This window comes from Ptychodera flava, chromosome 14 (assembly GCF_041260155.1).
Source record: "Ptychodera flava strain L36383 chromosome 14, AS_Pfla_20210202, whole genome shotgun sequence".
Taxonomy (NCBI): Eukaryota; Metazoa; Hemichordata; class Enteropneusta; family Ptychoderidae; genus Ptychodera; species Ptychodera flava.
Genome location: NC_091941.1, coordinates 28,878,040 through 28,905,739, shown reverse-complemented (window position 1 = coordinate 28,905,739; position 27,700 = coordinate 28,878,040). Strand labels below are relative to the sequence as shown.

The following is a 27,700-nucleotide window of genomic DNA, read 5'->3' as shown; positions in this document are numbered from 1 at the left end:
TGGCTCAAACAAATGGATTACTTCTGTACATGCGATCTCTTCCTTCTTCTTCCGTTCTATTATTTTGCTTTCTTCCTTTGTTTCTCGTCTGCCTTTGAGCTATTCCCAGTCGAGCCTCTATATGTTTCTTTATGCTTTATGACCTACCTGTCTGTCTGTCTGTCTGTCTGTCTGTCTGTCTCTCTCTCTCTCTCTCTCTCTCTCTCTCTCTCTCTCTCTCTCTCTCTCTCTCTCTCTCTCTCTCTCTCTCTCTCTCTCTCTCTCTCTCTCTCTCTAAATTGCCAAATTCACGAAACTCTCGGAGCCGAATGTGTTTACGGACGGCATGACTGCATTTTTATCATTTCCGTAATACTTTGAACAGCATGTCTCTTTTCAAGATTTTGTTTACACTTTAAACTACATTTTTTGCCAGATTGTATGAGTAAATTACTGTCGAAGCATGGTACGGGTAAAATAACATTTTCCATGGCATTTTTTGGATTGACTCTCTGTTTTAGCAAAGTCATTGATAAGTCAGACGAAAGATTGCAATTTTGTTCTTATGTGTATTTATGCTATTTACTTATCATTTTCATTTTCAAGGAAATCAAGTGTGAATTTTTCAACATCGCTTGCTGCAGTTGTAGGTGGCACAAACGGCAGGAAATGTGTCACTATCACAAAAAATCACATTATTTTGTGCATTTATTTCTCTCAATAGTGGCTGTATAACGCTACGTAACAAGGCGAGCTATTTACATCTACAGGATTCACTCCCCTCTCCAACCTAGAAGACAGACAGACAGACAGACAGACACACAGACAGACAGACAGACAGACAGACAGACAGACAGACAGACTAACAGACAGAAAGACGGGCTAGTACACCAAAGGAATGTAACCTCGAATATCCCTGCATTTGACCCTGGCTAAACCCAGCGCTTCAAAGGGGCACCCATATCAATCCTGGATGCCCATGCAATAAAATCATGATATTTAAGAAGAATTTATGACCGCTAAGAAACCTCTGATGAAGCGTCATCTACGATTACAGAGACAGGTCACTCCTGGGTGTCGGAATTCAACATTCATAATCTTAATGATGCAGACGAGGATAGTTCCTTTATCGTCCGCGTTACGTGCAGCTGACGATCGAGGGCTCCAGCAGATGATCCGACCTAAGAATGATCGGAATTTCGACGGACTCTCCCAATTCACTTGTTGTTTCTTACGGCCCGTCACAATGATCTGAGAACGTTGCTAAGATGTTTTGCAGGTCGCAAATGTTGACTTTGCATCGGGTCAACTCGAAGCCTCGATTCGTCGGTAAAAGGACGCATTCTAGTTCAATCCTTTACATCATCTTGAAGTGGGCAGCACGCACGAGTCGCTCCTTCTGCACTCTATGTTTATCAGTTATCCGAACGAGTTGATGCGGAGGTCAACGCAGGACCGTCAACACTATATCGCGGGGGTAGCAAACTATTGTTGCACATCGTTGATGCCGGAATTACTTTTCTTCTGCATGTTTAAGTAAATGCAAATGTAGTCAAGACTTTAATTGCACGTCTTGCTACTGTGGCTCATCCGGTCCGATATTGAAGACTCCCTTTGTCCTCCTCAGTACGTGTACCTGGAGAGCCCTCCATCGGAGAATGTACCCCTCTGTAATATTCACCGACCGACTTCACAGTGCGCAAACTGTTCAGTACTTACAACTACGCTATCTCTGACGCAAAGGACACACAACAACGTGCCATCTCATCTTTCTCCTCTGCCTTTTTTAGACTGTTTACGACGACGGAGAAATAGGTCTTTCAGATCTTTGCTCAATTTCGACCGCGATTAAGGTGAGTAGACAAATCGAAAAGTTTGAAGTTTTCTTGTTGTGTGAAGGGCGTTACTCGCGTAAATTAGGGTGCGCGGCCAATGCCCTAACTTTCGGTGATGTCCCGTTTGGTTTGGTGAATTGTAAATTGCCAGTCCTTTTCAGTTCGTACCTCATATTTTATCGTCGCCTAAAAACATACTAGCGATCTAGTGCCTCAGTTGGGACCGCATATTTAAGCTTTTAGCAGTTGAACGGATGCAACAGCGTGTCAACCCGATACATGTGAAAGTTGGCGTCCTGTATACCTGCCAGGAAGGCCAACGCCCAAATTTGTTATTACAACCATTCGGTTGTTATGCTGAGGCCGTAGGGTAAGCCACAGCAGGGTAGCGAGACCAGTAGACCACTTTCTCTCCCCGGGAGAAGGAGCGACCATTTGCGCTTAGTCAGTTGAGAAACACTCTTCCTCGCCTCCGCCAAAAAAGTGCATCATCCTTTTAGTTGACGGATGAAGATTTATCCGTAATGACTTCTCTCTCTCTCTCTCTCCTCCGTCGCACCAGGAGAGCGGTCAAACCGCGACCGACACGCCTTTCCGAGTACATCTCCAGCGTGGAATCTCACCGACATAACATCATGTTTTCGTCGGAGCTATGTACGCAAGAGTCTTCCTAAAATATCGATTGCCTCATGCGTGCTTCAAATTACCACTGACACGAGCAAAATATCTTTACGGTCATAATACATGTTTGGTGAGCCGCCCACTCCGAACGAAAGCGCCCTCCTCCGAGTCAAAAATCAATCTGACTTGGATTCTCATTGGTTATTGACGAAATTAGCGTTATCTCTTATGAAGAAGTGCATCTTTAACACTGATGATATGCTTACTATAATGTCTATCGAGATTCATCGCCCAACAAACGTTGTGACTGCCCACGGTAGGCCATCTTTTCGCTCAGTTTTCGGGGGCATGATGGTCGAAAGTGCATTTTAAAAGCTCTTCCTCGATTGCCACCCCCGGAAAGCAGCTTCACTTGATGAAGATGACGCGACATTCCTCATCTTGACTGCGGATGGTTTAATCGTTGAGCAGCTGAATTCCACAGTTGACGTTGTGCGAAATTGCAGCGTATCAATTTACTCTGATCTAGGGTTGCGTAAACACTATGGCATACCTTTGAACTACCATAATCTATACACGTAGACGCATGAGCTGGCTACCAACGCACGCGAGCCCCTTGAAATTCAGACATTGGCTTGTTTTATTTTTTTACTTTGTTGTCTGTTTTATAGCTTTGCATCATAATCTATCCCTTTGACCGTCAACTTCCGCTTATTTTTATCAGCTTGTTCAGAGTTCGTTGCACGAGCAAATATTGAATCGACTACACAGAAGGAACGGGGCGGAGTCGTCGCCCGCATGTGTTCTCTAATTAATATTCTTTGTTAAGGCTTCACAATTACCCATCGAAGTACATCCCCCAAAAAGGCGGTGTCAACAAAACTAATACCAAAGATGAAATCGTTTCGTTTTTCAAAGTGTTTTCCATTAAGATCATTTCCTCGTGACAAGTCCATACACTGTGTTTTGCAGTATCCTTCAATTGTTGGGATAAATCTGGACGTCCTGGGGGGAGGGGATCGGAGGGGGCGGGGTGAACTCATGATGACTCATGGCCGTCGATGTGAATCGGATATTCGCATTTAGTGTGTCCTACCTACATAGATGGCAGATGATACGCTGGTGGGCAAGCTATATTTCGTTTACGGATAATTGCATTTGGTGTGTTCGTCAGTGACTATATAGCAGCCGCTCCGTGTCGAAAGCAAATTAAGGCGAACCAGTCTTGGTTGAAAGCAAAGGCAGGCATTTATAGAAGCAGCTCCTGGGCATCCGAATGAAAGCGTGTTAACATAGCGTCATCTGAAAGTTAGAGCAGTGGGCAAGTTTGAAGGCGTCTCTATGTATAGGCACAGAGCAAGGAATGTGATGGCCCATGCAACCATGGTCTGATGGAATTCGTCATAGGCCCAAGTCGTAGGACATGCCAAATAAACGGAGGATAATTTATTTTGTCGAACAAGCGTGCTTTGAAAGCGCAGCCATGAGTTTTCAAAACTTAGAAACGCTACGGCCGTTTTGAGGGCACAACAAAAACACTAGTATGTTTTGCAAAAGCCGCATTCCAACGTAGAACACGATTTCAACTCTCACAAAATTGCCTGCGTTGCTAATTTGGTTTGTGACTCCCTGCCATCCGAACATGATATCGATTAATGAGATCACTGATTGTGACAGGCTATTGTCTTCGTTCATCAAAGCTAAATTGGTTTTAAATTGAATTATGAGTTTGTCGTTTTTATCATAGATCGAATGTTTGAATAGGAAAATGCATTCTCATTGATGAACACCAGAGACCCAATCGCCCCTTTTCATCCCATTGAGGTAAATCGAGCATCTTACATCGTACAAGTCAATGTAGGGGACGGCTTTATTGAAACGGTCACAGCGTCCGCACGGCGCTCATGCAATACCATTTAATATAATGTAAAGGTGGAAGAGTAAGGTTACTATAAAGGTCACACGGGCGCCATCTAGGGGCAGGTTTTATTGAAATTGACACTCAGTGCTTTCGATTGTCAGACATTGGGCTCAGTTTAGCAACAGCTGGTCGCATTAGGAGGTAACCAGCGATCATAGCATAGAAGACACTAAAACGCTGCAATTTTGTTTTCAGAAGCAACTCTCCGACAGGTCAAGGTAAAGCTTCATTTTGTTAAAGTCAATCGAGACATGTAAAGTTTTTGACGATTTTCTTCATCAACTGTGCCATTTCGTTTGTAAGTTGAGAGTCGACGAACGGGGTATTTGTCCAAAATGGATATTGTTCATTGCGCTAAACACGTTTATGTAGATATCCTCTCAAAGTTTTGGATGATTGTTGTTAAACTGGCAAACTTCAGGTTGTGGGGAAGAATGATCAATTTGAACAGCGCTTTCTCACTATCGTATTCAATCGAACGTGGTGTACATTTTACTCTCCGATAACAAGACACTGGGGGAACTAGCTGTCGTCTCCCGGGAAATTGCGACTAAAAGTTTTATCACTGCAGGAATATGCGAAGCGATTGGTTTAGGTTTGATGCGGATCTTTCGCGTAAACTATGCGAACAAGGTCAACTAAACCTAGTGCGGTTGTCTACTGTCATCGGAGGTGGGCCGCCCAGTGTTTTATGTGCGGTTTACTGTGAGCGTGGCGATAACGGGATACGCGAAGCAATGACCTGCGGTTACCCACAACAAGCCGAGCAGTCTGTACATAATATTTGTCTCGCCATTTGCAACACTGTGCCTTCCTCAATGTTTTGCGAAAGGCACAGTATCCAGAAACATACAGAGCAATTAAAAAAAGTGTCGAATGATTGATAAGGGCGTCGTGGTACTGGATTGTAAAAGTCTAGGATGGAAAATGCGACCCTGGCGTTCACCCGCTGAGCTTCTAAAAACAGTCACAGTGGCAAATATGTTGGAGTTCGTGTCTGGCCACCGAGGAATCCTATAGCAGACTTGCTTCTGGAGAGGCACTTACGTAAAAGCAACCCTAGACACGTAGTAAAAAAATGTCATGTCAAATGCAGAATAACCGCAGAATTTTTTTAGATCGCAGTTTCTGTGCAGTGTCTACTGTAGTTTGTCGTGTCGAATGGCCCACACGCCGCATGACAGGCCAAATCCATCGGCTTATCAGTCAGGCGTAAACCAGCATTTTATCGAAGTCTGAATAATTAATTTCAAGCATTTTTAATAATAGCATTACCACGGTTAAACGGGCCTGTAATTGACACAGCGTGGAATCCGATGTGTGTTTTGCAGCAATTTTGACGAGCGAAATGCAGCACCATGGTACCAACTTTGACGTTACGATTTATAATTCAGAGATCTTTGGACAATGTTTTTATTCTCATTTGAAAGACGAGTGATCTGCCTCAGCAAATCAGTCGTGCATTTCATGGAAAACAGTGACAGTGAAATAAGTGCTTTAATGTAGAAGTTGCTTATATAACACACGCTGTGGCTATCTATTATTTTTGTGGGTCGGTAGCCACCGCTTGCGTTAAATTATGCAGTTATACATGTAAAAATTTCCACTCGGCATCAACTGAGACTCGTCAGCGTTCGAGTCTGACGTCACGCTAACCGGTGTTTTAGGATTGCGGATCATATAAACAGTGTTTACACCAGAAACCAGACGTGTCCCAAAATCTGTGGGCATATAAATATCAAAACAGAGTAATTAAAGGAAAAAACTTCAGCAGACTGTCGCAATACACTCTGGCACTGTGGAAGGCTTTTGCATATATATCATGGAGTGAGTACGATAGCCCGGCAGTCCATCCAGTTACCGTTGTCGAGAAAAGCCAAACGACTGGGGTCAGAACCAGTATAGCGACAGTATTTTCAAACTTAAAGGACATTTTCATGTTTGGTACATGAGTGTTAGACAATTCCAGAAGCTGGCGTGATTCTTCGTAGGAATAGAAATACACGATACCATATCCAGCGGACTGTATTATAAATTGGGAGGAAAGTAGAGAGGGATTTATACACACAGTGACGGCTTGAGCCTCTGAGTTTAATAGCTATCGACATGTTGGAATTGTTTGGATTCCGTATTGCACAGTGCCAAGTGCCTTCGTGGTAAATATAATGTACAATGACCTCGCCGAGACAGCTGCCCCTTGCAAGAGTAACTTTGGATAAAACACTTGATCGCTTAAGACTCCCTTACAATTTTGTAAATGTTTAAAAATCAATTTAATATGCGGTTCGAGTGACGGAATACATAAAACTGAGAGTATGGAGACGGGGGGGACTTTGACCAGAGGAACTTTTCTGTCTCGTATCTATGGCAACTCGTCTTGCATATGGTATCTGCTATGACCACTCTGACCCCATATACCGTCGTGATCACACGCCTCGACAATCAATCAAACTTATCTCATTACGCTATGATGGTCTCTAAAGGGAATGTTTGTCAGTTGGCAGTCACTGTGCGTTAGAAAGAGACATATACAAACTCACTGAAAACTCAACATAATGAGTTTTAAAAACATGGACAAAATCACCACCACGTGTCTATCATGATAGAAAACAAAGTTACAACCAATAAGCTGAAGCAAAAGTTAATTTCACAAGTATTAGTAATGACCATCCAATATCATATCACAACATATTGTAATCATAATACACGTATTCCAATATGCCATAATTTGAAGGACCTGTGAGCTACAAGAAAGATAATAATATCGGAAGGAAGGCGTTTTGCATGCCATTTCACTGTGAAAGGTAGCATCTACTTTCACTTATATTGACAAGCCCCTTCAAAAGGCTCTGACGCTATCTAATTATTTTTAAAATGCCAGCGCAAGCAAACTTCCATCTGCACCAGCTTGCGTGCTGGTGTGTTTGGATTGAAAGCACACCATTGAAAACGTGTCGTTCTTTCCAAACGTCAAAATTGAAATGGGTTAATGCCGACCTAATACTCAGCTTAGCAGGGCTTGCTATTGTAAGGTTTGTAGTACTTCCTCTGGTTTTCCCTATTTTGTCAAAAGGGACTCTTTTCAATTTACAAAAGCCTACGAAAATTCGGCAAGCATATCCGTTTTCCAAAACTCCTATGTACTTCTAGGAGTATTAATTCATTGAAAATGGGCATTCGCTATGAGACTATGGATATCACAGATGTTTGTCACTACTGAGCTAATTTAAAATGAGTTACCAATAGAATCTTATGGTGACAAAAATGTATTTTAATGATGCGTCTGTTGTGTATTTTCAAAGTCACACTAGTTTATATTTAAGCCACCTTCAAACATGCTTACAAAGCTATACAGATACACATTTCTCTCACCAACGCATTTACTGCGTTTGGAAGTTCCACTACGTCCCATTCTCGCGAGCCAGAGCAATAATTTTCGCTCCGCTGACCTACGCAAAAATCAAATCTCTTGACGGGTAGCGCTGAGCTGTTGCCGTAAAGAGACACGTGGTTTACGACGATGCTACGTCCGGAAGTTTAATTTGACATAACTCCAAAGTCTAAAAACATAAAAAAATACGATAATTGAAAACCTATAATTTGCCGAGCGTTCTTTCCGAGAAATGCCGCGGTAGTGCGATGCAGTAATTTTTTACAAACTGTAAAGTAAATCGTAACTCGTATTTTTCGTCTTCTCGAGCTATTCTTGACGTTATCATAATACCTCGAGACACGTTCATGGGAAAAACGCCCTCACCTTTATGTAATAATATCATATGGGTGATATTTCTATCGCAATCCAGTGTTAAATAAGCTCTTTATTGATGATGGCTGGGATTTTTTTATTGAAAAAATTGAAAGTGAACTGAATAAAAATCAGATTGAGTGCGATCATGCGATGATGAGCTAAGCCGTTACCGCCCGACGCCAAGTTTATTGGAGTAGCGTATTTGTCTGTCCCGAGGGTGGGAGCGGGGCTTTGGGTGCCTTGGTCCTGGCACCGGTTCTTGTCGCTATATTACTTTAAATCACGCTAGACTATGATATTGCCAATAACTAAAAACCTTTGTTGTCCTAGCCTTATCTTAGCACTGATTTTGTAAAGATTCTTTTTCACTATGTTGCATCTATTATCGAACGCGTTTGATTGCCTAATGCACCAAAGTAAGCAAGGGTAAGTTACTAAACTGCGGACGCTGTCACGAGATTGTCACCGGATTAACTTTGACAAAGTCAACAACGAAAACACCAAAATAGTGCAGATTACACATCCACTAATTGGTAACTTACACTCGCCTGCTTTGGATCATTAGGCAATCACATGCATGATAAAACAACGGAAAACACAGGACAAATGCATGACACTGGGTATGCAGTGAAGGAAAAAAAATGAAATCTTTAAAAAACGAGTTCCTTTCAAGATATGACGAAGAAACTTTAGATTGGTAGTATAAATCTTTATTGGCAGTATCATACTCCGACGTATTGAAATAACATAAACAAAGAAAGAAAACTGGGCTGAGACAAGGCACCCCTATCCCCCGCCCGACCCCTGGGGCGGACATTTACCCTGCCCCTATGCTCAGTTTCAACTCAAGTACCATGTCATTTCGTCGCAAAACAAATACAAGCTGTACCTACAGGCATAATATTTCTTTCTGTTGAACTTTTTTCAGTCCGATAATAGCATCTCACTGCCTGTGTAATGTAATTTACGATAATTTACTTCTTGTCCTTCTTCTTACTCTTCGATTTACGTGTCAGTCTTAATTGGTATACAGAGGGTACGTTGCTTTACGAGTTTCACAGGTAAACAAATGACGTCATTATATGTATCATATCAATATGCGACGGGATGCAGCCATCGCCTTTTCAGAAATATTTACAAAAATGGCGATAAATGCTTTAATATCACAAGTAATGCTATCTCAAAAGCTTGCCCAAAATTGTTAACTAGGTATTTGTCATTCTGTAAGGTACATGATAAAACCTGTAGGCCCAAGGGGTACGGACTCTCTGGCCCTTCCGCCGTACAACCACAGTCCGCAAAACCTGTACCAGGGCTGTAAAAATTACCATTTTTCCATTGCCGTGCGCTGTTCGGTTTGATATGTAAATGAGCTTGTTATAAAATATCATCTGAAACTAATAATTACAGGTACAGATTAAAACGGTCACCGATAATCTAATTCTCAGTATTGAAATTAGAATCTTCATGGACTCTATATTTATAATAGACATAAAAACAGCTCACCGAGAGAATGTTAAATGCCGTATACCCCGCCTGATTTTTGGCTCCACTGACAGCTGCGCAAAGCTTATTAGATAGTTTAGCTGTCCGACGTCATTCGTCTACCGTCAACATTGTACGTTTCTCTGAAAACCTCAGTCAGAAAATGTTAAAAATTGTTAATATTTGGTTTGCAGGTGCTTAGTGGGGATGACCTTACGGTCCCACATTTTGTTGAAATGTTAACGAAATGAGGGTGTCAAATATTTTGGGGGCTATTTTTTATCAATTTGGATGAAATCATATGCATCCTCTTGTCTGATACCGCTTGTCCAACAGCTTTCGCATGTGATATGTAGCTTTAAGGGGTGTCCTAATTTAGGTTTGTTCAACTGAGCATTATATATTTCCTTCTTTTACTGCCAAACAATCTCCACAAAAGGTTCAAATTGTGTTCAGCGAAGTCTTATCATTCGAAACAAGGCTTTCTTATCTCGAAAGCAGAAAAAATCGACAAGAGGAAACCCCATTAAAGATTTATTTCAATGATCCAATCGTTTTCCTCGCAGTCTGTGATATGCATTATGGGCGTACGACAGTCGATAAGGCTACATGTGAACGTGACGTGTGACAAAAAAAGTTTAAAAGGTAATCAGGATTCGCCAGATTAGAAAACCGGGAGAGAAGGTGACAATTTCAGCGAAGAATCGAGTCGACTAATGTGTGCTTTTGCCAGGTTCGTTTTTTTCCCTGAATATGTGGATCGCATGTCACTGTAACATGCCCCAGCGAGATAATGCGCAAATACTTCAGCAACGCTAACATTAAGTTGCGTCAGTTGGTGTCATTGCAATGAACGCACACTTATAGTCAACATGTACATTTCACACTGAAACTAATTTTTACAATGGAAAGCAATAGTACTTATTATTGCCAGCTCATCCGAACAGCCTCCACAGGCGTGTTTCCATGACAACACAATGGGCGAGTGAAAACATTGCTTCAAAAACTCGTGTTCGCATGATTTCTTTGTTTTGTGTTATTTGTTTTTCCGGTGTGCACCTGAAGATAATGTATGCGCAATCGTGCACCGTTGTGCTGCCAAACCTAGAACATACTTTTAGAATCATTGTTGTGAAACAGGCAGACTTTACTTGTAAGTTCTCATGCCATTTATAAGTGCCAGCATTTGTTACTATTGCACTTAATATAGCTTTAACCTAATCGATTGTATACAATCAATATATAATATATATTGTACAAAAATCGTCGCAAATGTAGACATATACTATCAATTTGTATTGCATATTTAAGCAACAAACCACATCCAGCAACGGTATATACCACGAGATTTTGACCAGTTTACGACACATGTGCACGAGCGATGGTGAGTGCATACTTTATATGGAGTGGACTGGTCAAAATCGAGTGGTATTCATGTTGCTGAGGTGGCTTATTGCTGTAAATCGAAATTCTGGCGTGAAACGTCAAAAAGGGAATTTTTCTAGATCTCTGGTTGAGAGTTCGTGCCTGTTCCAACCGTGGTATATTGCGAACATAGCACGGTTATTATCATTTCTCGACCAATCAGATCGCAGCATTTGCACCATCAATATACTGATATGATATAATAGATGATATGTGATATGTTATAATATAATGTGCATGATCCATCATTTCAATGCATACCTTGAAAGGGAGGCCTTGTTAGAGAGAAAAAGTAATTGACGGCAACACAAATCATAAGTCTATCATCAGTGTTTATCACGATGATTAATAATGGAAGAGCGCACAGGTCATAACGAAGTAAAACCTCTAATTCGGTCATTAAAAAGCCGTATTCACATCGATACATGATTCATATTCATTGAATCACATAATCGTCGTCGTGTTGAATTTCTCTAACATCCAATCTGAATTTATGATTGGCGAGTGTCAGCGATGTCCGAGGTTTGCATCGCGTGCCCGTTGAGGCGCAGAACACAGTACCGCGGGCACCGGTTTCTCTGTCGAAATATATGTCGATTGTTTTGTATTTTCGAAACAAATCCAGCCGATGCAGAACAAGTTAACTGTTGTAAGTTGGACTCAGTCTATGTCAGGAAATGCCCTTTGAAACACCTTGAAGCTATCAGAATTGAAAGTTTGCGATAGAACACACTAGTATTAGCTTCAAAATCCGGTCAACGTTTGCGTATCCGAATGCGACGGAGGATACAAGTTGTTCAAAGCAAAGAGCTTTCGGTTAATTTTTAAAAACTAAGCTCTACTGAGAGGATGCATCTCCTTTCGGATAATCCCGAAAACAATTTATGTGTTACAAGACTTCATCGTCACTACAATGTAAAGGTCATGAAAGATCTAGAGTTACATGTAAGGGAATTGGTGTAATGCCGTTCGACCGCTGTTGAATACGTCATTGGACTCCAGGCTAACTGGGCTAGGCCTAATGCAATTCTCGCGCAATGTCATCGGGATTTCCACGCCATCTGTTCCAGTATAACTATTGTTCCATCGAATCTTGATAAAGATTAAAACACAATGTTCAAAATAATGGGATTTTGTAAATTTTGCCAGATGGCGCATTTTTTGCTCATTGGTTCGCCTTGAATTCTGCATGTTTGTGATATTACGTAAGAGTTGTGATATTACGTTAGAGACGTATGCATTAAACGATGTTTAAACATTAAACGACTAAAGTATATTTTTGCGCCAATTTCCACATAGACGAGGGTATCCAACAGCAACTTCAAGTGGAGCATGCGCATGTTCAATCCATGCACTTTCACCTTTTCGCTGATCTACCAGTGGAAAGCAAAGAGAGCGGGTTCTCTTCCCAAGGCTTCTCCCTTATTTAAACAATGATTGTTCATTACTGGCGCGTCTGAAATGGCTGATACAGTAATAACAAGACTTGTTTGTTGTTTGAAATGTTCTATTAGCCTAGAGGAAGTCGAGATACACATGCGCCTTTCGATAAGGACATCTGATAGTATCTCCCGATGTGTAAATTCGATGAGAAAATTTCCAGTGTCGAAAACGGGGCATAGCGCTGTTATAACGCGTCTCTCTCATTAGCATTAACAGTTAAGGAAAATAATTGCGCCTTAATCATGAAAACGCAATAATGCAGGATTTAAAGGCACCGTTGAGATTGGGGAACGAGCATAACTAACGACAGGGGGCGGAGGAGAAAATATTTCACCGGCTTTTTCGTCCCCCCCCCCCCCCACGACGGTAGCAAACATTTTCAGAGCTCCCTCTGGTGGCAAGAAAATATTAATTTTGCCCCCCCCCCCCTGCTGCCAACATGAAAATTTTTAGAGTCGACTTATCCCATCATCTCCTACTGTCATGATGTGTGTATTTCTATCTGAATCATACATGATATATACATACATATCTATCTATCTATCTATCTATCTATCTATCTATCTATCTATCTATCTATCTATCTATCTATCTATCTATCTATCTATCTATCTATATATATATATATATATATATATATATATATATATATATATATATATATATATATATATTATATATATATATATATATATATATATATATATATATATATTGAAACCTGGTTGGAACAAAGCTTAACCCGTGAGTACTTTAAAGACACTAAACTCCCTCAGTTCAAGGAAGGTGACAGTGTGGACACACATTTGCGTACATTCGAGAGGCTAGCTCGAACGTACAGTTGGCCTAAGAAGATTTGGCCAAAGAAATTAGCTCCGACTCTTGTAGGTAAGGCCCAGGAGGCATATTCTAGGTTGAGAGAAGACGATGCCCTAGATTATGATAAGGTCAAAGTTGCTATACTTAGGAAGTATGAGCTCACCAGAGAGTCATACAGAGTTAAATTCAGAGCTTGCAAACATACAGATGAAGAGACATTCTGTATGTGGGGTGATATTGTTGCCGATACTTTTGACCGCTGGATGGAAACAAGTGGGGTTCCGTCTTTAAGTGGTGAAGAAAAATATGAACGGGTACGTGAACTATTTATAATGGAGCAATTAGTTGAAGCGTGCCCAAGCAAATGCAAACATATTTGAAGGAAAGAGATCCTGAAAACTATAAGGAGTTGGTAAAACTTGGTGAGACTTAAACTGACTTATAAATCTGCACATTCTGGCGCTGCTAGCGATCAGACTGAGCGGAAGCGGGGTTTCAAAAGTTTTAACAATAAGAACAAGCAGCAAAAGGGTGAGGGAAAGAAGTTTGATAACTCATCCCAGAGTGGTGAGAAGTCAAAGCCCTCAGCTGCGTGTTACACTTGTGGGAAAACTGGTCATTTGGCAAGAAATTGTCCCGAACAAAAGTCTGATAAAAATGCAGGTTCAGCAAAGACAAAGGTCGTTGGCCATGTCAAAAGTCAGGATGACAAAGGCTATGATATTTGGGCTGAATTTGGTAACGATTATCTACTTGGGAGAAATACTTACATTGGGTGTTTAGACGGTAAACCAGTGAGTATACAGAGGGACACAGGTTGTTGTCAAACTTTGGTAAAGCCAGAGGTCGTACAACAATCTAACTATTTGCCTGGAGAGACTTGCAATATTAGTTTTGCAGACGAAACAGTGCACGAGGCGCCTGTTGTCAAAGCCCACATCGAAAGTGAAATTTTCACTGGACCTTTACGTATGGGGGTATGGAAAGGTATACCTAAGGACGTTCTGTTAGGTGAGGACGCGCTTGCCTTGCAGGATCGCCGTGCGTTAGTGGTCACAAGACGTCAAAAGAAAGCGCAGGACGAGCGCGAGGCTATAATTAAGCAAAATGAATTGGCGTCTGGCGTGAGAGCAATACCTGTTGAGGAATTGCCGACTCTCAGTGAAGCAGAAGAAAGTGATGATGACTTCGATGAGGAAGTAGAATCATCTGATGAAAGTAACAGTGCTTCAAAACACATTGACGAGGTCAATGAAATCCAAGAGGTAAAGGGGTCACGTGACGAACACGATGATTCACTGGGTATCTCTAGATTGTTTGATGAGGACAATTTAAACGATTGGAAAGCAGATGATGTAAACAGTGAGAGTGAGTGTAATGATACCTCCCATGATGCATCAGCCCTTGACGAGCCGTTTGATGAGACTTTATCAGATCTGAGTGACATCAGTGATGACGAGGAAAGTGATGACGTCACTTCAAAAGTGTCCAAGAATATTTCCACTGGATTAAAATGTCAGCAGGAATATGCTGAAATATTAAGATTAGATCGGGATAAGTTAAGAGAACTTCAATCGGCCGATCTTACTCTTGCAAAGGTGCGAGAACATGCAGATGCAAATCAATTGTCGGAAAATCAAACCGGATTTTTCTGGCACGAGAAATTATTGTATCGTAAGTGGATTTCTTCACATAAGGTGCGTGAAGTTAGACAAATTGTAGTACCGGCGGAATGTCGCAATGCATTGTTAAGAGTGTCGCATGACATACCTCTGTCAGGACACCTTGGCATTGAAAAGACTAAACAAAGGCTGCTACAATACTATTATTGGCCCGGTATTTTTAAGGATGTTGCAGAATACTGCAGGACTTGTAGTCCATGTCAAAAATCTGCAAGACGGAGAGCGTCTGAGAAAGCGCCTCTTATTTCGATGCCTATTATAAATATACCGTTTGAGTTAATTGCAATGGACATTGTGGGTCCGTTGAAAAGAACTCGACGAGGAAATAAGTTTATTTTAGTCATCGTGGATTATGCGACTCGATATCCAGAGGCTTTGGCTATGCCAGACCAGGAAGCCAAGACTGTTGCGACAGCGTTGATCGAAGTTTTTAGTCGGATGGGACTACCTGGTGAAATTTTGACAGATCAGGGTACAAACTTCATGTCACGCCTTATGACGGATATGTGTGCGAAGTTGAAGATCTCAAAAATTCGTACTTCACCATATCACGCACAAGGCAATGGATTAACGGAACGTTTTAACGGAACGCTCAAGGCCATGTTGCAACGTTTCGTAGCGGAAGACCCGAAGGAGTGGGACCGATATTTGCCGTACCTTCTTTTTGCGTATAGAGAAGTACCGCAAGCAAGTACTGGTTTCTCACCTTTCGAGCTAATGTATGGTCGAAGTATAAGAGGACCACTCGCTGTGATCAAGGATCAGTGGACTGAGAAAAGTTCACAGGAGGAAAACTTGGCGCAATACGTAATAACGATGCGAGAAAGACTTGCCGACATGAGAAAAATTGTCAAAAAGAACATGGAAAAAGCCCAAGCACGACAAAAACGGTGGTACGATAGGGGAGCAAGGAAACGTTCTTTTAGGAACGGTGATAAAGTACTTGTACTCTTACCTTCCTCCACGCATAAGTTGAGTGCTCAGTGGCAAGGACCATTTACTGTGGTGAGGAAAGTCTCAAACGTTGATTACGAAATTGAGCGAGGTGGCCGTAGAAAACCAAAGCGGGTTTATCATATCAACATGCTGAGAGCATGGAAAGAAAGAAATAAACCGGTGTATTTTGTTGACACTGTTGATGCTGTGTGCAACAAGGACATAGAAAACTCTATGTACTACTCACCGGAGGATCAGAGCACAGAGACTTGGAGAGATGTAGTAATTGCGGATTCGGTAACTGCGGATCAGCGTGCGGAACTGTTATGCTTACTGCAAAAGTACAGTGATGTTTTAACTGACGTGCCCGGTTGTACTGATCAGGTAGAACATGATGTGATAACTACTGACGAAACGCCAATTTGTCAGAAACTATATCGTCTACCGCAGGCAGCTAAACAGACAGTTAAAGAGGAACTGCAGAAAATGCTGAAAGCTGGAATTATCACTGAATCAAAGAGTCCCTATGCCTCGCCTCTCGTTTTAGTCAAGAAGAAACAGGGCGGAGTTCGATTCTGCGTTGATTATAGAGGTCTAAATAAGGTCACGGTATCTGACGCATATCCGATGCCTAGACCAGATGAATTGATTGAGGAAATCGGCGGATCGAATTATATATCGACGATCGATCTCACAAAGGGATATTGGCAAATTCCCTTGAGCAAACGTGCTCGGGAGAAGTCTGCCTTTATCACTCCTTTTGGACTGTATGAGTTTACTGTTATGCATTTGGGATGAAAATGCGCCAGCAACTTTTCAGCGGTTAATGGATAAGACATTTAATCAGCCCAGAGAAAAGCATATATGGATGACTTGGGTCCACATGATCATTCATGGGAAGATCATGTTAAACACCTGCGTAGCATATTTGAGAGGTTGCGTAGTTGTAAACTAACTGCTAGACCAACTAAGTGCTATCTTGGTGGCAGTGAGGTTTCTTTCTTTGGTTACGGTGCTGGAAGTGGAAAAATAAAACCTATGGCAGATAAGGTTAATGCTGTTGTCAATTATCCAACACCAGTGACAAAGCGGGATGTCAGATCATTTTTAGGATTAGCAGGATACTACAGGAAGTTTATCCCAAATTTCTCTGACATTGCGACCCCATTGACTGAGCTGACATGTAAAAATAGCCCAGCCAATGTTCAATGGACTCAGAGCTGTGTAGATGCTTTCCAGAAGCTGAAAGATGCTTTAGCATCATCACCAGTTCTGGCGGTTCCAGATTATAATAAGCCGTTTGTGGTGCAGACAGACGCGTCTGACCATGTATTGGTGCGGTTTTGTCAGTATGATGACAAGGGAGAGGAACATCCGGTTCAGTATATTAGCCGAAAACTCCTCCCCAGGGAGAGAAATTACCCAACTATAGAAAGAGAGTGTTTAGCCATTGTTTGGGCTGTGGAAGCTTTGAATCCTTACTTGTACGGGAGAGAGTTTACAGTTCAAACAGATCACAATCCATTGGTTTGGTTAGACAAAATGTGTAGTAAAAATCGTAGGTTGTTGCGATGGAGTTTAATACTGCAAGAGCATCAATTTAAGATTGAGTACAAGAAGGGCAGCGAAAATACAAACGCGGACGCATTGTCGCGAATGTGGAGCTCGGATGTACGGTAGTGTGTGAAGGTGCATGAATGATGTAGTGAAAGGGCTGTAGTGACCTGATATACACTGTTTTGGAAAATGCGTGTTGAATTTTCAACCCTTATAGTAATGGTGTTTGCCCAGGTTGCTGTACCCGACTTAGTCAGTAGTTTTTTTTGTCATGTACTTTCCTTTAGATTCAGTAGTATTAGCATTGTATTATTTTACTGTGATTTTTGCTGATTTTCTGAATTATTTTACCGTACTAGTGATGTAGACTCCCTGTCTCCATCAAAATAAGGAGGGAGGAATGTGACGTAGTGTCATGTGATTATTATTCATGAGCTGTCATTACTATTCATGAGGGCATGTATATCTCTCTTGGCCCACGTGTACTCAAGTCAGTCTCCAGCTTACCATCACTCTATGTACGTAGCTTAGAGCTTAGTGTAATTAAGTAGCATCTTAGATTATATTGTACTCGCTGTTTCCAGTCGTCTTTACATCCCTTCATCATTGGAATACTAGCCTTGCCGGCCCCGACACGCTACCACATAACCGTCAATACCAACGTAACCTCGGTTATATCACATATATATATATATATACACATATATATATATATATATATATATCAATGCTGACAAATCTACACAGCTAAACAAACGCTCTGAGTTGGTTTCAAAATGTCGCCACCAAAACAAATATTATTTATCAAATTTTGACACCGACTGTAAATAGAATGGCACGACCAAATCACATAAATAAAAGTGTCGAGCTAGGAATCCTTTCATTTCTGTCTGAGGATTGCAGGATGCATGAAACTTAAGTAACACATTTCATTACTTTGTATTTGAAGTAATTTATGTATACCTGATAAAAGCATGTATGTATGTATTGATGGATGGATGGATGGATGGATGAATGGATGCATGCTTGATATATGTATGGATGGATGCATGTATGAACCACACAGACACACAACGGGAGCTTATACAGCTATACACACATGTGGAAATAGCCGCTATAAATATTGTATTTTAAACGTAATACAAGAAATTTGATCACTGATTTTCACCTAAAAGTGTCATTTCACTTTAAGTGGTAGTCTATTGTGCAAACGATGAACAGTGTTGTCCTCAAACAAAACTAGATATATCTGCGCATTTACATATGTTTGACAATTTACAAGAATGTACTTCACTAAGATATGGTGATTACAAGCTGGCATGTGTGAACAAGAAATTTGATTTTGAAATTTCACCAAAAAGTGTCATTTTACTATCATACATGGTTGTCTGTGGCGCAAACTATGAACATTTTTTCCCGATACAAAACTAGCAATATCTGTGCATTTACGTATCTTTGAAAACTGATATGAATGTACTTCACTTGTCTAGAATATGATGATCAAGAGGGCAATTGTGTTCATGAGATTTGATTTCACCCAAAAGTGTCATTAACATACATTGCTGTCTGTGGTGCAAACTATGAACAATTTTACCTGTTAAAAATCTATATCTGTGCTTTTATGTAACTTTGAAAACTGATATGAATATACTTAACTAGAATATAGTGATCAGACGTTACATGTATTTGTCTTCCAGAAATTTGATTCCTGAATTTGACCAAAGAAGGTCACTTCATACAGTGTCGTCTATAGCACAAACTATGAGCAGTTTGTTTTCCTTAGTGAATTCGCGTAAATGTCAGAGACTTGACGGTAATTTAATCCTTTTGAATAAGGTGATTCGAAGTGTGATATCAGCATGTTATACATATGAGTCTACCATGAAATCTATAAATAATCAATATAAAACTAGCCATATTTGTTAAAACTAATTTATTTGCCTGAACATCTTTTTCTTATATCCCGTTGTATCCCTTTTTAGTACCTCCATGATAGTCAACTCCTCTCTCCTTCCTCATTACCACACTTTGACAGTCAGCATTACACTGTTTACAAGCACAGCTGTTTCATAGGATATCTTCAGAAAACTGGTTTATGAAAGATGTGTTTTCTGCCCTGTTCAGAGTGATTTATCGATATGGTTTGCATTGAGTGAAAAGTTGGAAGTTCCCCCTTATAGTACTTTGGAATATTCAGGCCCCAACACCCTTGGTTGCATCGTGACCCTCCCCCCTTCCATTTTCTCTTCCCCCTGCGTTTAATAGATGCTCTTTCGCTTTGGACGGTGAAGTTATGATTAAAGTGGTATCAGTCAGCTTTAATTTGTTACAAAGGTTTTCACGTCTAAATGTTGGCGAAATCGTTGTTTTCTGTAACAAGGGTGGGTAGTTTGAATGGAAACGATGGGGAAGAGAGAGAGAGGGGAAGGGACGTTGAATTTTCATCGGGTTATTAATTACTGCAAATAAAACCTTGCCTGCGATCTTGTGTTTTACGTCGAAGTTTTGATGTAGTCGCTATATGCACTAAACATTTTGATGGGAACCCAAGGCGGCAAACGTGACAGTAAGTGATGTCAACCCCGACCTTTGCCTGACCTTGTGGCATTGTAGATGTGTTTGCCGAGAGGATTCGCATGTACGCAGGGTGGTAGATATCTTTCCCCGCGTGCACATCGAGTTATTTAAAAAATAGTGGCACTCGTCGTTTTTATCGAAAACAGCTGCGTTGGTGTGATATTTTTTCCCGGCTATGGTTGACTGGTTTTATTATTAGAATAAATTAGCAAATTCGTGTCACACATTATCATGACATGAACTCGTCACGCGGCAGTGGTCGAAAACTGAAAAATGTTAATTACGGGTTTCTAAGCTCATCAAATTTACCGGGACATTAATATTGATGATATTTGCGGTATGATTAGTAATTGAATGTTATCAGCAGACCTTTGTTTTTTTCTACCCGACATTAGAAGTAATAGATGGATTATTATTCTGTGTGCCATTTTGTAGCGCTTTAAATGTACCAAGGTTTGGACAAAAAGGATTCTTCTGCCATTTTCCATCATAGATACTGCTCATGAAATCAATGCATACAATCACTCGTTGAGTACTATCACTTTCCATCCCCCCCCCCCGCCCCTCCTCCACCAGCGCGCAAAATACGCCCGTATCTGCAATCGTGACCTCGGCATAATTCTTACGTTAAAGCAGGTTGAATACCCGTATGCTCTTTAAAGGCAATAATTGTATCACCTTCAAAGAAGCCTATATTACCTGACATGTGATTAAAATTCCCTAGTGAAATTATTCTAATTTGCATGTTGATCCAACTGATTATGGTTGTAATGAAAAACAGGGCCGATAATAGAGTAGGTTTTCGAACGCTTATGATTTAATAAAAGAGGCATTTGCCCTGTAATGACAATTTTCAAGCGGAATTTTTTATTAAAATATTCTGTCGATTGAGAAGTGGTAAGTATTACTAATGAGCAATGATGAAGGCGATGGTCGGATGTTTTTTGTGTTGTTTGTGTTATTGTTCATTGAAATCTGCTTCAGTCAGATGCATTTAAGTTACTAATAGGTATAGAAGTGTCTAATTAACCTGTTATGCCAATTCCCTGTGAACAGGTCCACCATCACCATTGTTAACAGTGGGCTGGGCCAAACCACGGAGGTAAAAAGGTTAAAAGTGATGCTAAATCATTCGCCTGGCTATGAGTATCAATTTGTCACTTTTACCGTCGTCAGATGCTATGCACAGCAGGCGAGGTACATAGCAGACCCCTCCGTACTGTGCAATTCATTTCAGTTGTTACTGGTTGTCCATTTCAGGTAAGATCTCACTTCGACCAATCAGGATGTCTCAACAAGTGGTTACCACGCAACCAGGATCGACCGCCGTCGTCACCACTCAACACGTCACGGTGAGACATTTCTCAGAGAATATTCAACGAGGGGATTTCGAATGACTTATGTAAACCATGTTCACCCTCGGCATGATGGACCGTTGCGGAATGCGCAATTAAAACGTATCACGGTTGGGTCTACCTTATATTTTTACTTGTCGGCCCTTGCAAAAAGTGCACTGATTAAAAAAATGTTATGCAAAACAGTAATGCAACCGTAGAGGTCACAACTTTATTTTTGAATTGACTGTCTATTGCATGAATATTTTTGTATTTACTCCGATATGAGTGCAAAATCATGTCCATTCGTCATTCATAGAAAATCCCTTTTCATGAACTTGCGTTTTTTTTCAGCCGATGTTTCAGAAAAGCAGTTTTTGATTTATGGATATATCTACTTCCATTCCAGTGATATCAGGTTACGACCAGACCTTTCAGCACTGAGATACCAGTCGTTGCCTAAGTTTCAAGTGCCATGTTTAGAATATCATTTCACTTCAGTATATTTGCAGCTGTTCTTGTACAGCCTGATATGCACACTTTGCTCTTTGCTAAAGTAGCTGTAGACAGGTCATTCCGCCGAGAACAATATGGCTATTTACCTTTCGAAAATAGGACTTCCCACGCTTGATTTTCAACAACGATTATAATGGTGGTGTTTCTGGTTGGTCTGTTGCTCATGCTTTTTTGTCACCCGTCATCGCTGTATGTTTTTTTGATCTATTCACGAAACGAGTTTTTTGATGCACTTTTTTGCTTGAAAATTTCTAAACAGGTGACGTTTCAAGAGCGGGAATGGACAACCGGTTTATTTGGCTGTCTTGAAGATTGCAAATCATGTGAGTATTGAGCACCTATGACGTCACTTACTATGCCGCACACGCGCAGAGGTGTGCCCGGAATATTCGGCGGAAGTAATTATACGTGTATGATCATGTTGGTAATGGTGTCTTCACTGTATGTCTGCTCCGGTCATCAACCAGTCTTTTACGAAGTATTAAGCACGCAATTAATTCCAATCCCTAGAGCATTAGAGTGTTATCTGAACATCGCTACTGACATTATCACTCCATCGACTCGGAAAACAAAAAAAAAGTTTATTGTTCCTGAGAAGGAAATTGGGTATTGTAGAAAACCGTAAATTTACGCGATAAATTTGAAATGAAATATTTCAGTTAGGGTAGAAACCACAAATTGCGGAGGCACAGAGTGATAAAGTATGATGCTGCCCGTTCGTGAAGGATTGCGTTTATAATTATAACTAAAATTCCTAGGGAAAAATACCACAGATTCCGCAAGGGGGCTTATTCGATCGTTGAAACACCGGCTACCCTAAAGGAAGGCGAGAACTGTAATATCATTATTCACTTTACCGCGTAGTGATTTGTGTGAGTGTGTGAATGTGTGAGTACACAAATCCTTTTCAAGCCAGACTCTATCATTTACAGGTCAACTCGGTTTTGTGTCAACTTTCCGCAAAATTTGTGCAATCATATGGATTTCATTTGTATATGGCTTTAGTTGATCTTCTTGAAACCATAATCTAACTTACGCTTTCACTGTCTTGGCTTAAAACGTCACAACATTTATTGTCCCAGTCATCCCACCTTCGTTCAATATACCGAGCAACAGTACGTCAGTCGTACTGGCAGTCGCAATGTTAAATAATATATTGATTTATTTCGATTACCAGCTCATATTACAACAGTAAAATAAGAACAAGACAAACATAACAACGATTCAATTTCCCTGGGTAAATATTAAATGACAGTTGGAAAATAATACAGGCATGAAAACTCCTTGGCCATCGATTTCCAGATACGCCCCTTGCATATTAATAGTAACACCATATATATTTGACCTCTGACACAAGCAGTGTATATTTGATTTCCGACTGGTGGATTAAGCTTTTCATCAATATTTTTAAAGGTATCAAATTGAGAACTACCTTCTCTTGATATTTTCTGTGCTAATTTTGCTGCACTTCATAACAACTGAACGATCACGTATTTCCTCACACTGATTGTAATTTTGTAATTACAAACTCGACGGTTGTGAAACATTTCACCCCTCGACAGCCTCAGCGGATTGCCATTTATAGTAATTATGTGCAAGGGCGCCGCCTGATGGCGCTCGTCGGCAGATACGGCTGTGTTACATGCAACAGTGTGCTCTATATTGTAACATTTCTCATTTTCATCAGCATTGTAACATCGCTCATTTTCAAGTATGGGTATCTGGCGCCTTTGTACCTCAGAGTTGTACGTATTTTGTAGACGGTTATATAAATAATATACGCATGTTTGCCCATTCATCATATGTTGCATTCAAATTATATAAAGCCTCGAACCTGTAATATTTGTGTTGTCTGCTCCTCCAAGGTCTGTGTGGCTGGATATGCTTCCCATGTTTCCAGTGCCAGCTTGCAACCCGTCTCGGTGAACACTGCTGTGTACCATTCTGTGTGCCTGGAGCACTCACCGTTATGCGAACAAAAGTGAGAACTCAGCACCATGTTGAGGTAAGCACACTATGTTCGTGCAGCAGAGGCAGAGAGAGAGAGAGAGAGAGAGAGAGAGAGAGAGAGAGAGAGAGAGAGAGAGAGAGAGAGAGAGAGAGAGAGAGAGAGAGAGAGAGAGAGTTTGTGTTAGTGTGTGTTCGCGTGGCGTTTAAATCGGACGAGACAGACCAAAGTATAAATAAAAATTAATATAAAAAACAATGAAAAAAGACAAAAATACATTGAATGTATGATAGTTTTGTGTCTGCTTCAATTTCCGGCGCTGTTTTAAAATTCTGATTACTTTAGTGCCAATTCAATCCATTCGTACTTTTGGTTCGGAGGATGGTTTCGCTACACCGCTTCCCAGCTCCTTTGTTTCCTGCATTGCTCTTTGTAGAATCTGCACTTGCGCTTTGGTGAAGTTGGCGTCTCGTCATTTTCGCGATTGGTCTCACTCACTTTACTGTGTTTGTCGCCCTCTAGGGTTCCGTTATGAAGGACTGCTGTGCCGCGACGTACTGTGGACCTTGTGTTGCGTGTCAGATATCTCGTGAACTCGACAACATCGAAAAGGGCAAGGTGACAGCCTAGGCTTAAGAAGGCTCTACAGTGAATCAATACTCGTTGTACTGTAAGGAAGGGATATTTTTGTTTCTGTTGTCGACGGTCACGTGACCGCGCATCAAGAAGGTCACACTGAAATATGTTTGTATCAATAAAGGGCCATGTCAGCGTATCAAGTTTTTGATTTAAGCTCACGAAACTTCCCCTTAACCCGGTGCTTTCTTCAAAACAACTGATACAAAATAATAATTTTAAAATACAAACTTTAACTATTTCAGACGTATTTTAATTAAACAAAACCCGTTCGGTTTGACTTAAAAGTTGTCTATGGTAGGAAACTGAGAATTTCCATTTTGTAGTGTTTTATGTTAGATCGACCTGTTGGACCCGCTGCATGGTTTTTAAATCAAATTTTTTGCTCCTTTTTAAAAAGAAAATTAATTGTTTCCCCTTCAATCCCATTGTTTTCTATCTTGTCTAGAAATATATACAGAGATCATTGCCAATGTTTTCATATTTATGTCACGCAGGTTATATATACGTAGCGATAGTTGTAACCGATTTTTTCGGGTATCAATTTAAAGTGTTAGTCGAAACATTGTACAAGGTAAAGCCTACTCCATCTGCAACAAAATTCTACCTGTAGCTGCACAGCCGTCCATCCCTGGTAAAGGCAAGGTGGACGCTTGCACAAGTAACCGCTCTTTATCAATTGCTAAAGTGCCTTTAATGAGATGTTCAGTTCGTCGTGAAAGTGTAACGGAGAATTTAAAAAAGTTCGAGCTCCGTCGAGGGCATGCTTAAGATATGGGTATACTTTTGTTGTAGTGGAGAGAGCCAGAACTCCATAGTAAAACCTCAAACGCAAGAGCCTATGGTTTCAATCCTGCATCTGTTGGGCTTCGATCTTCGAATATGCAAAAAGATGAGAAACTTTTGTGAGCACATATACGATGAACGGAACCATGCCACACTTTCGTCTTACCTCATGCCCATCTTTATGTTTTAGACAGGCAGAACTCGGTTGAGATAATAACATGATTAGTGTACTAGTTCCGAGTGATTCTCTATTGTTTTCCAAGTGTCGCACACCATATGGCGAAGTAGTCTACAAACTATATTTTTCGTCTTCTACTATTTGAATGCCAATGTTAATTTATACAACTGGTGCCAAGCGCGTTCAATGCATTTCTAATGTTGTTCAGTGCAGCATGATTCTGTAGCTACCATGTAGAGATTTAGAATGATACCCTTTTTAACTGAGTCAGGGCGTTAGTACACAGATTTGAGACGTTTCACGGCAGGTTACATGTACGTGTAGGTTTTGAATTGATATATTTATAGGGATCGACACGACAAACGTGGATCTTTTTCAGTACTTTGGATCTACTGTAAAATTATTCCCAGAGCAACCATGTGGAAGTTTTCAAACTACAGCTGGTCATCTGTAGGGATAAAATCGTGGACACAATTTCGTCAAAATTCTTCGTACGCGGCAACCGAGAAGTTTTCTCCGAATTTTGTAAACATTGGATGGGGGTACAAGTTGTGTACATTCAACGTACGCCTTATTTATGTACGGGGGAAAACTTACTTTTGTTTGATTTAGTATACGCGGAGGACAGCTTGTATTTCAGACAGCAGTCACGTCAACTTAGCGATGACCGTGTTCTGAGTACGGTTTAATTGTTAAGCTATCGTGCTTGGAGAGGACTTCTCACTTGCCACGCGTGCAATTTAACCCTTTCACAACCATGGTGTGTCCCAAATCCATTGTTTTCTATGGTAAAGTTGGACCTGTATACAGGGAACTGGGGCTGAAAGGGTTAAAACACATTTGCGTCCAGGAGAGTATAACGTGTTTACTCAACTTCATCTCCCATAGTCACCTCGGAGAGCGTCTGGTCTGTTTTTTTAATATGTCATCAGCAGTAATACTTTTTTCATCTCTGTCCTCAGATGTACTGGCATGTCACAATTTAGATTTTAACTCCGGAATTTATCATTAAAGTTGTTCTTTTCCAAACTCTTGTAATGTATTATATGTGATGACGCCTCAGAATTTCAGACGTATTTGTGATCACATGCTCACACACACACAGTCACATGATCACACACACACACACACACACACACACAATCAAAAACCAAAATTACTCGAAGTACAAATTAATAATACCCGTTACTTACGTTTCATGGTTTTTGTTTGTAACGCTCTGCTTATGGCATCGAGCGCTGTAATTTCCCACAAAGACATCTGTATACTTTGGTGTATACAAGTTTGTGTGTGTATGTATATATATATATATATATATGTATATATATATATATATATATATATATATATATATATATATATATATGTGTGTATATATATATATATATATATATATATATATATATATATATATATATATATATATATATATATATATATATATGCATGCATGTATGTATGTGATGTATGTAATGTATGTATGTATGTATGTATGTTTAACCAGTATTGATTGTCAGAAAATTGTTGGATGTGGTTCTGCATTTTGTCTGGCCGTATCTTTTCCACCTGAAGCATATTGAAATAAAAATAACGTACTGGCCCTGCAAACACAATACATTGTCACAATACTCAAATTTATTGTTGACAAATGGATTTTGTAATAGCATTTGGCGTCACAAACTTGCAGGCTGTGTTAATTGGCAGTTTTAACGTCGAGGAATTTTGCTCGATTTGGGGGTAAAATAAGAAACTTGCTTAATTTACAAACAGAACGAAAATAATGGCTCATGGAAACAAGTCAAAATTAATACAAATGGGCATTTAAGAGAAGATGCACAAAATCATCTTTCGAAGTTGCTGCCAAAAGTATGTGACAGCGAGATTCGCTTCCATTCACTTTGCGAACTTGCCAGTCTGAGTGACCAACCACCATGTACGCAACAGAGCCATTTTCTACAGCAATTTCGACCCGTTATATCAGTTCCTTGACCCTAGAGATACATGCCAAGCTAACAACGGATTCCGGTGATGTGCAGGTAAAGCAGAAAAAAGTTATGTTGAATTTCATGAGAGGCGCAGGCAGCTGAAATACACGCTTGGAGATGACTTTTAACCTTTGATGGGATTGTGTCTCTGGGATTCGGGAGGCTTCCCGAGGCTGTATACAAGCTGTCAACGACATATGTGACACACACACACACACACACTCTCTCTCTCTCTCTCTCTCTCTCTCTCTCTCTCTCTCTCTCTCTCTCTCTCTCTCTCTCTCTCTCT

The 27,700-nt window shown here is 40.5% G+C and overlaps 2 protein-coding genes across 3 annotated transcripts; both read left to right on the top strand.

Annotated features, from left to right (window-relative positions):
- The first annotated feature begins 1,096 nt into the window (after positions 1–1,096).
- On the top strand, positions 1,097–26,455 carry LOC139150065 (cornifelin-like). Of its 2 annotated transcripts, none has more exons than XM_070722218.1 (5): positions 1,097–1,832; positions 21,289–21,380; positions 22,138–22,201; positions 23,744–23,883; positions 24,349–26,455. In XM_070722218.1, exons 2-5 carry the CDS (start codon positions 21,315–21,317, stop codon positions 24,454–24,456), a joined length of 378 nt encoding a protein of 125 aa, XP_070578319.1. In that variant the 5' UTR covers positions 1,097–1,832; positions 21,289–21,314; the 3' UTR covers positions 24,457–26,455. The 2 variants fall into 2 exon arrangements, with proteins under 2 accessions (XP_070578319.1, XP_070578320.1); XM_070722219.1 differs by lacking the exon at positions 1,097–1,832 and adding an exon at positions 4,413–4,574.
- On the top strand, positions 14,248–16,692 carry LOC139148808 (uncharacterized). Its single transcript, XM_070720238.1, has one exon. It carries the CDS (start codon positions 14,248–14,250, stop codon positions 16,690–16,692), a length of 2,445 nt encoding a protein of 814 aa, XP_070576339.1.
- Positions 26,456–27,700: the final 1,245 nt, after the last annotated feature.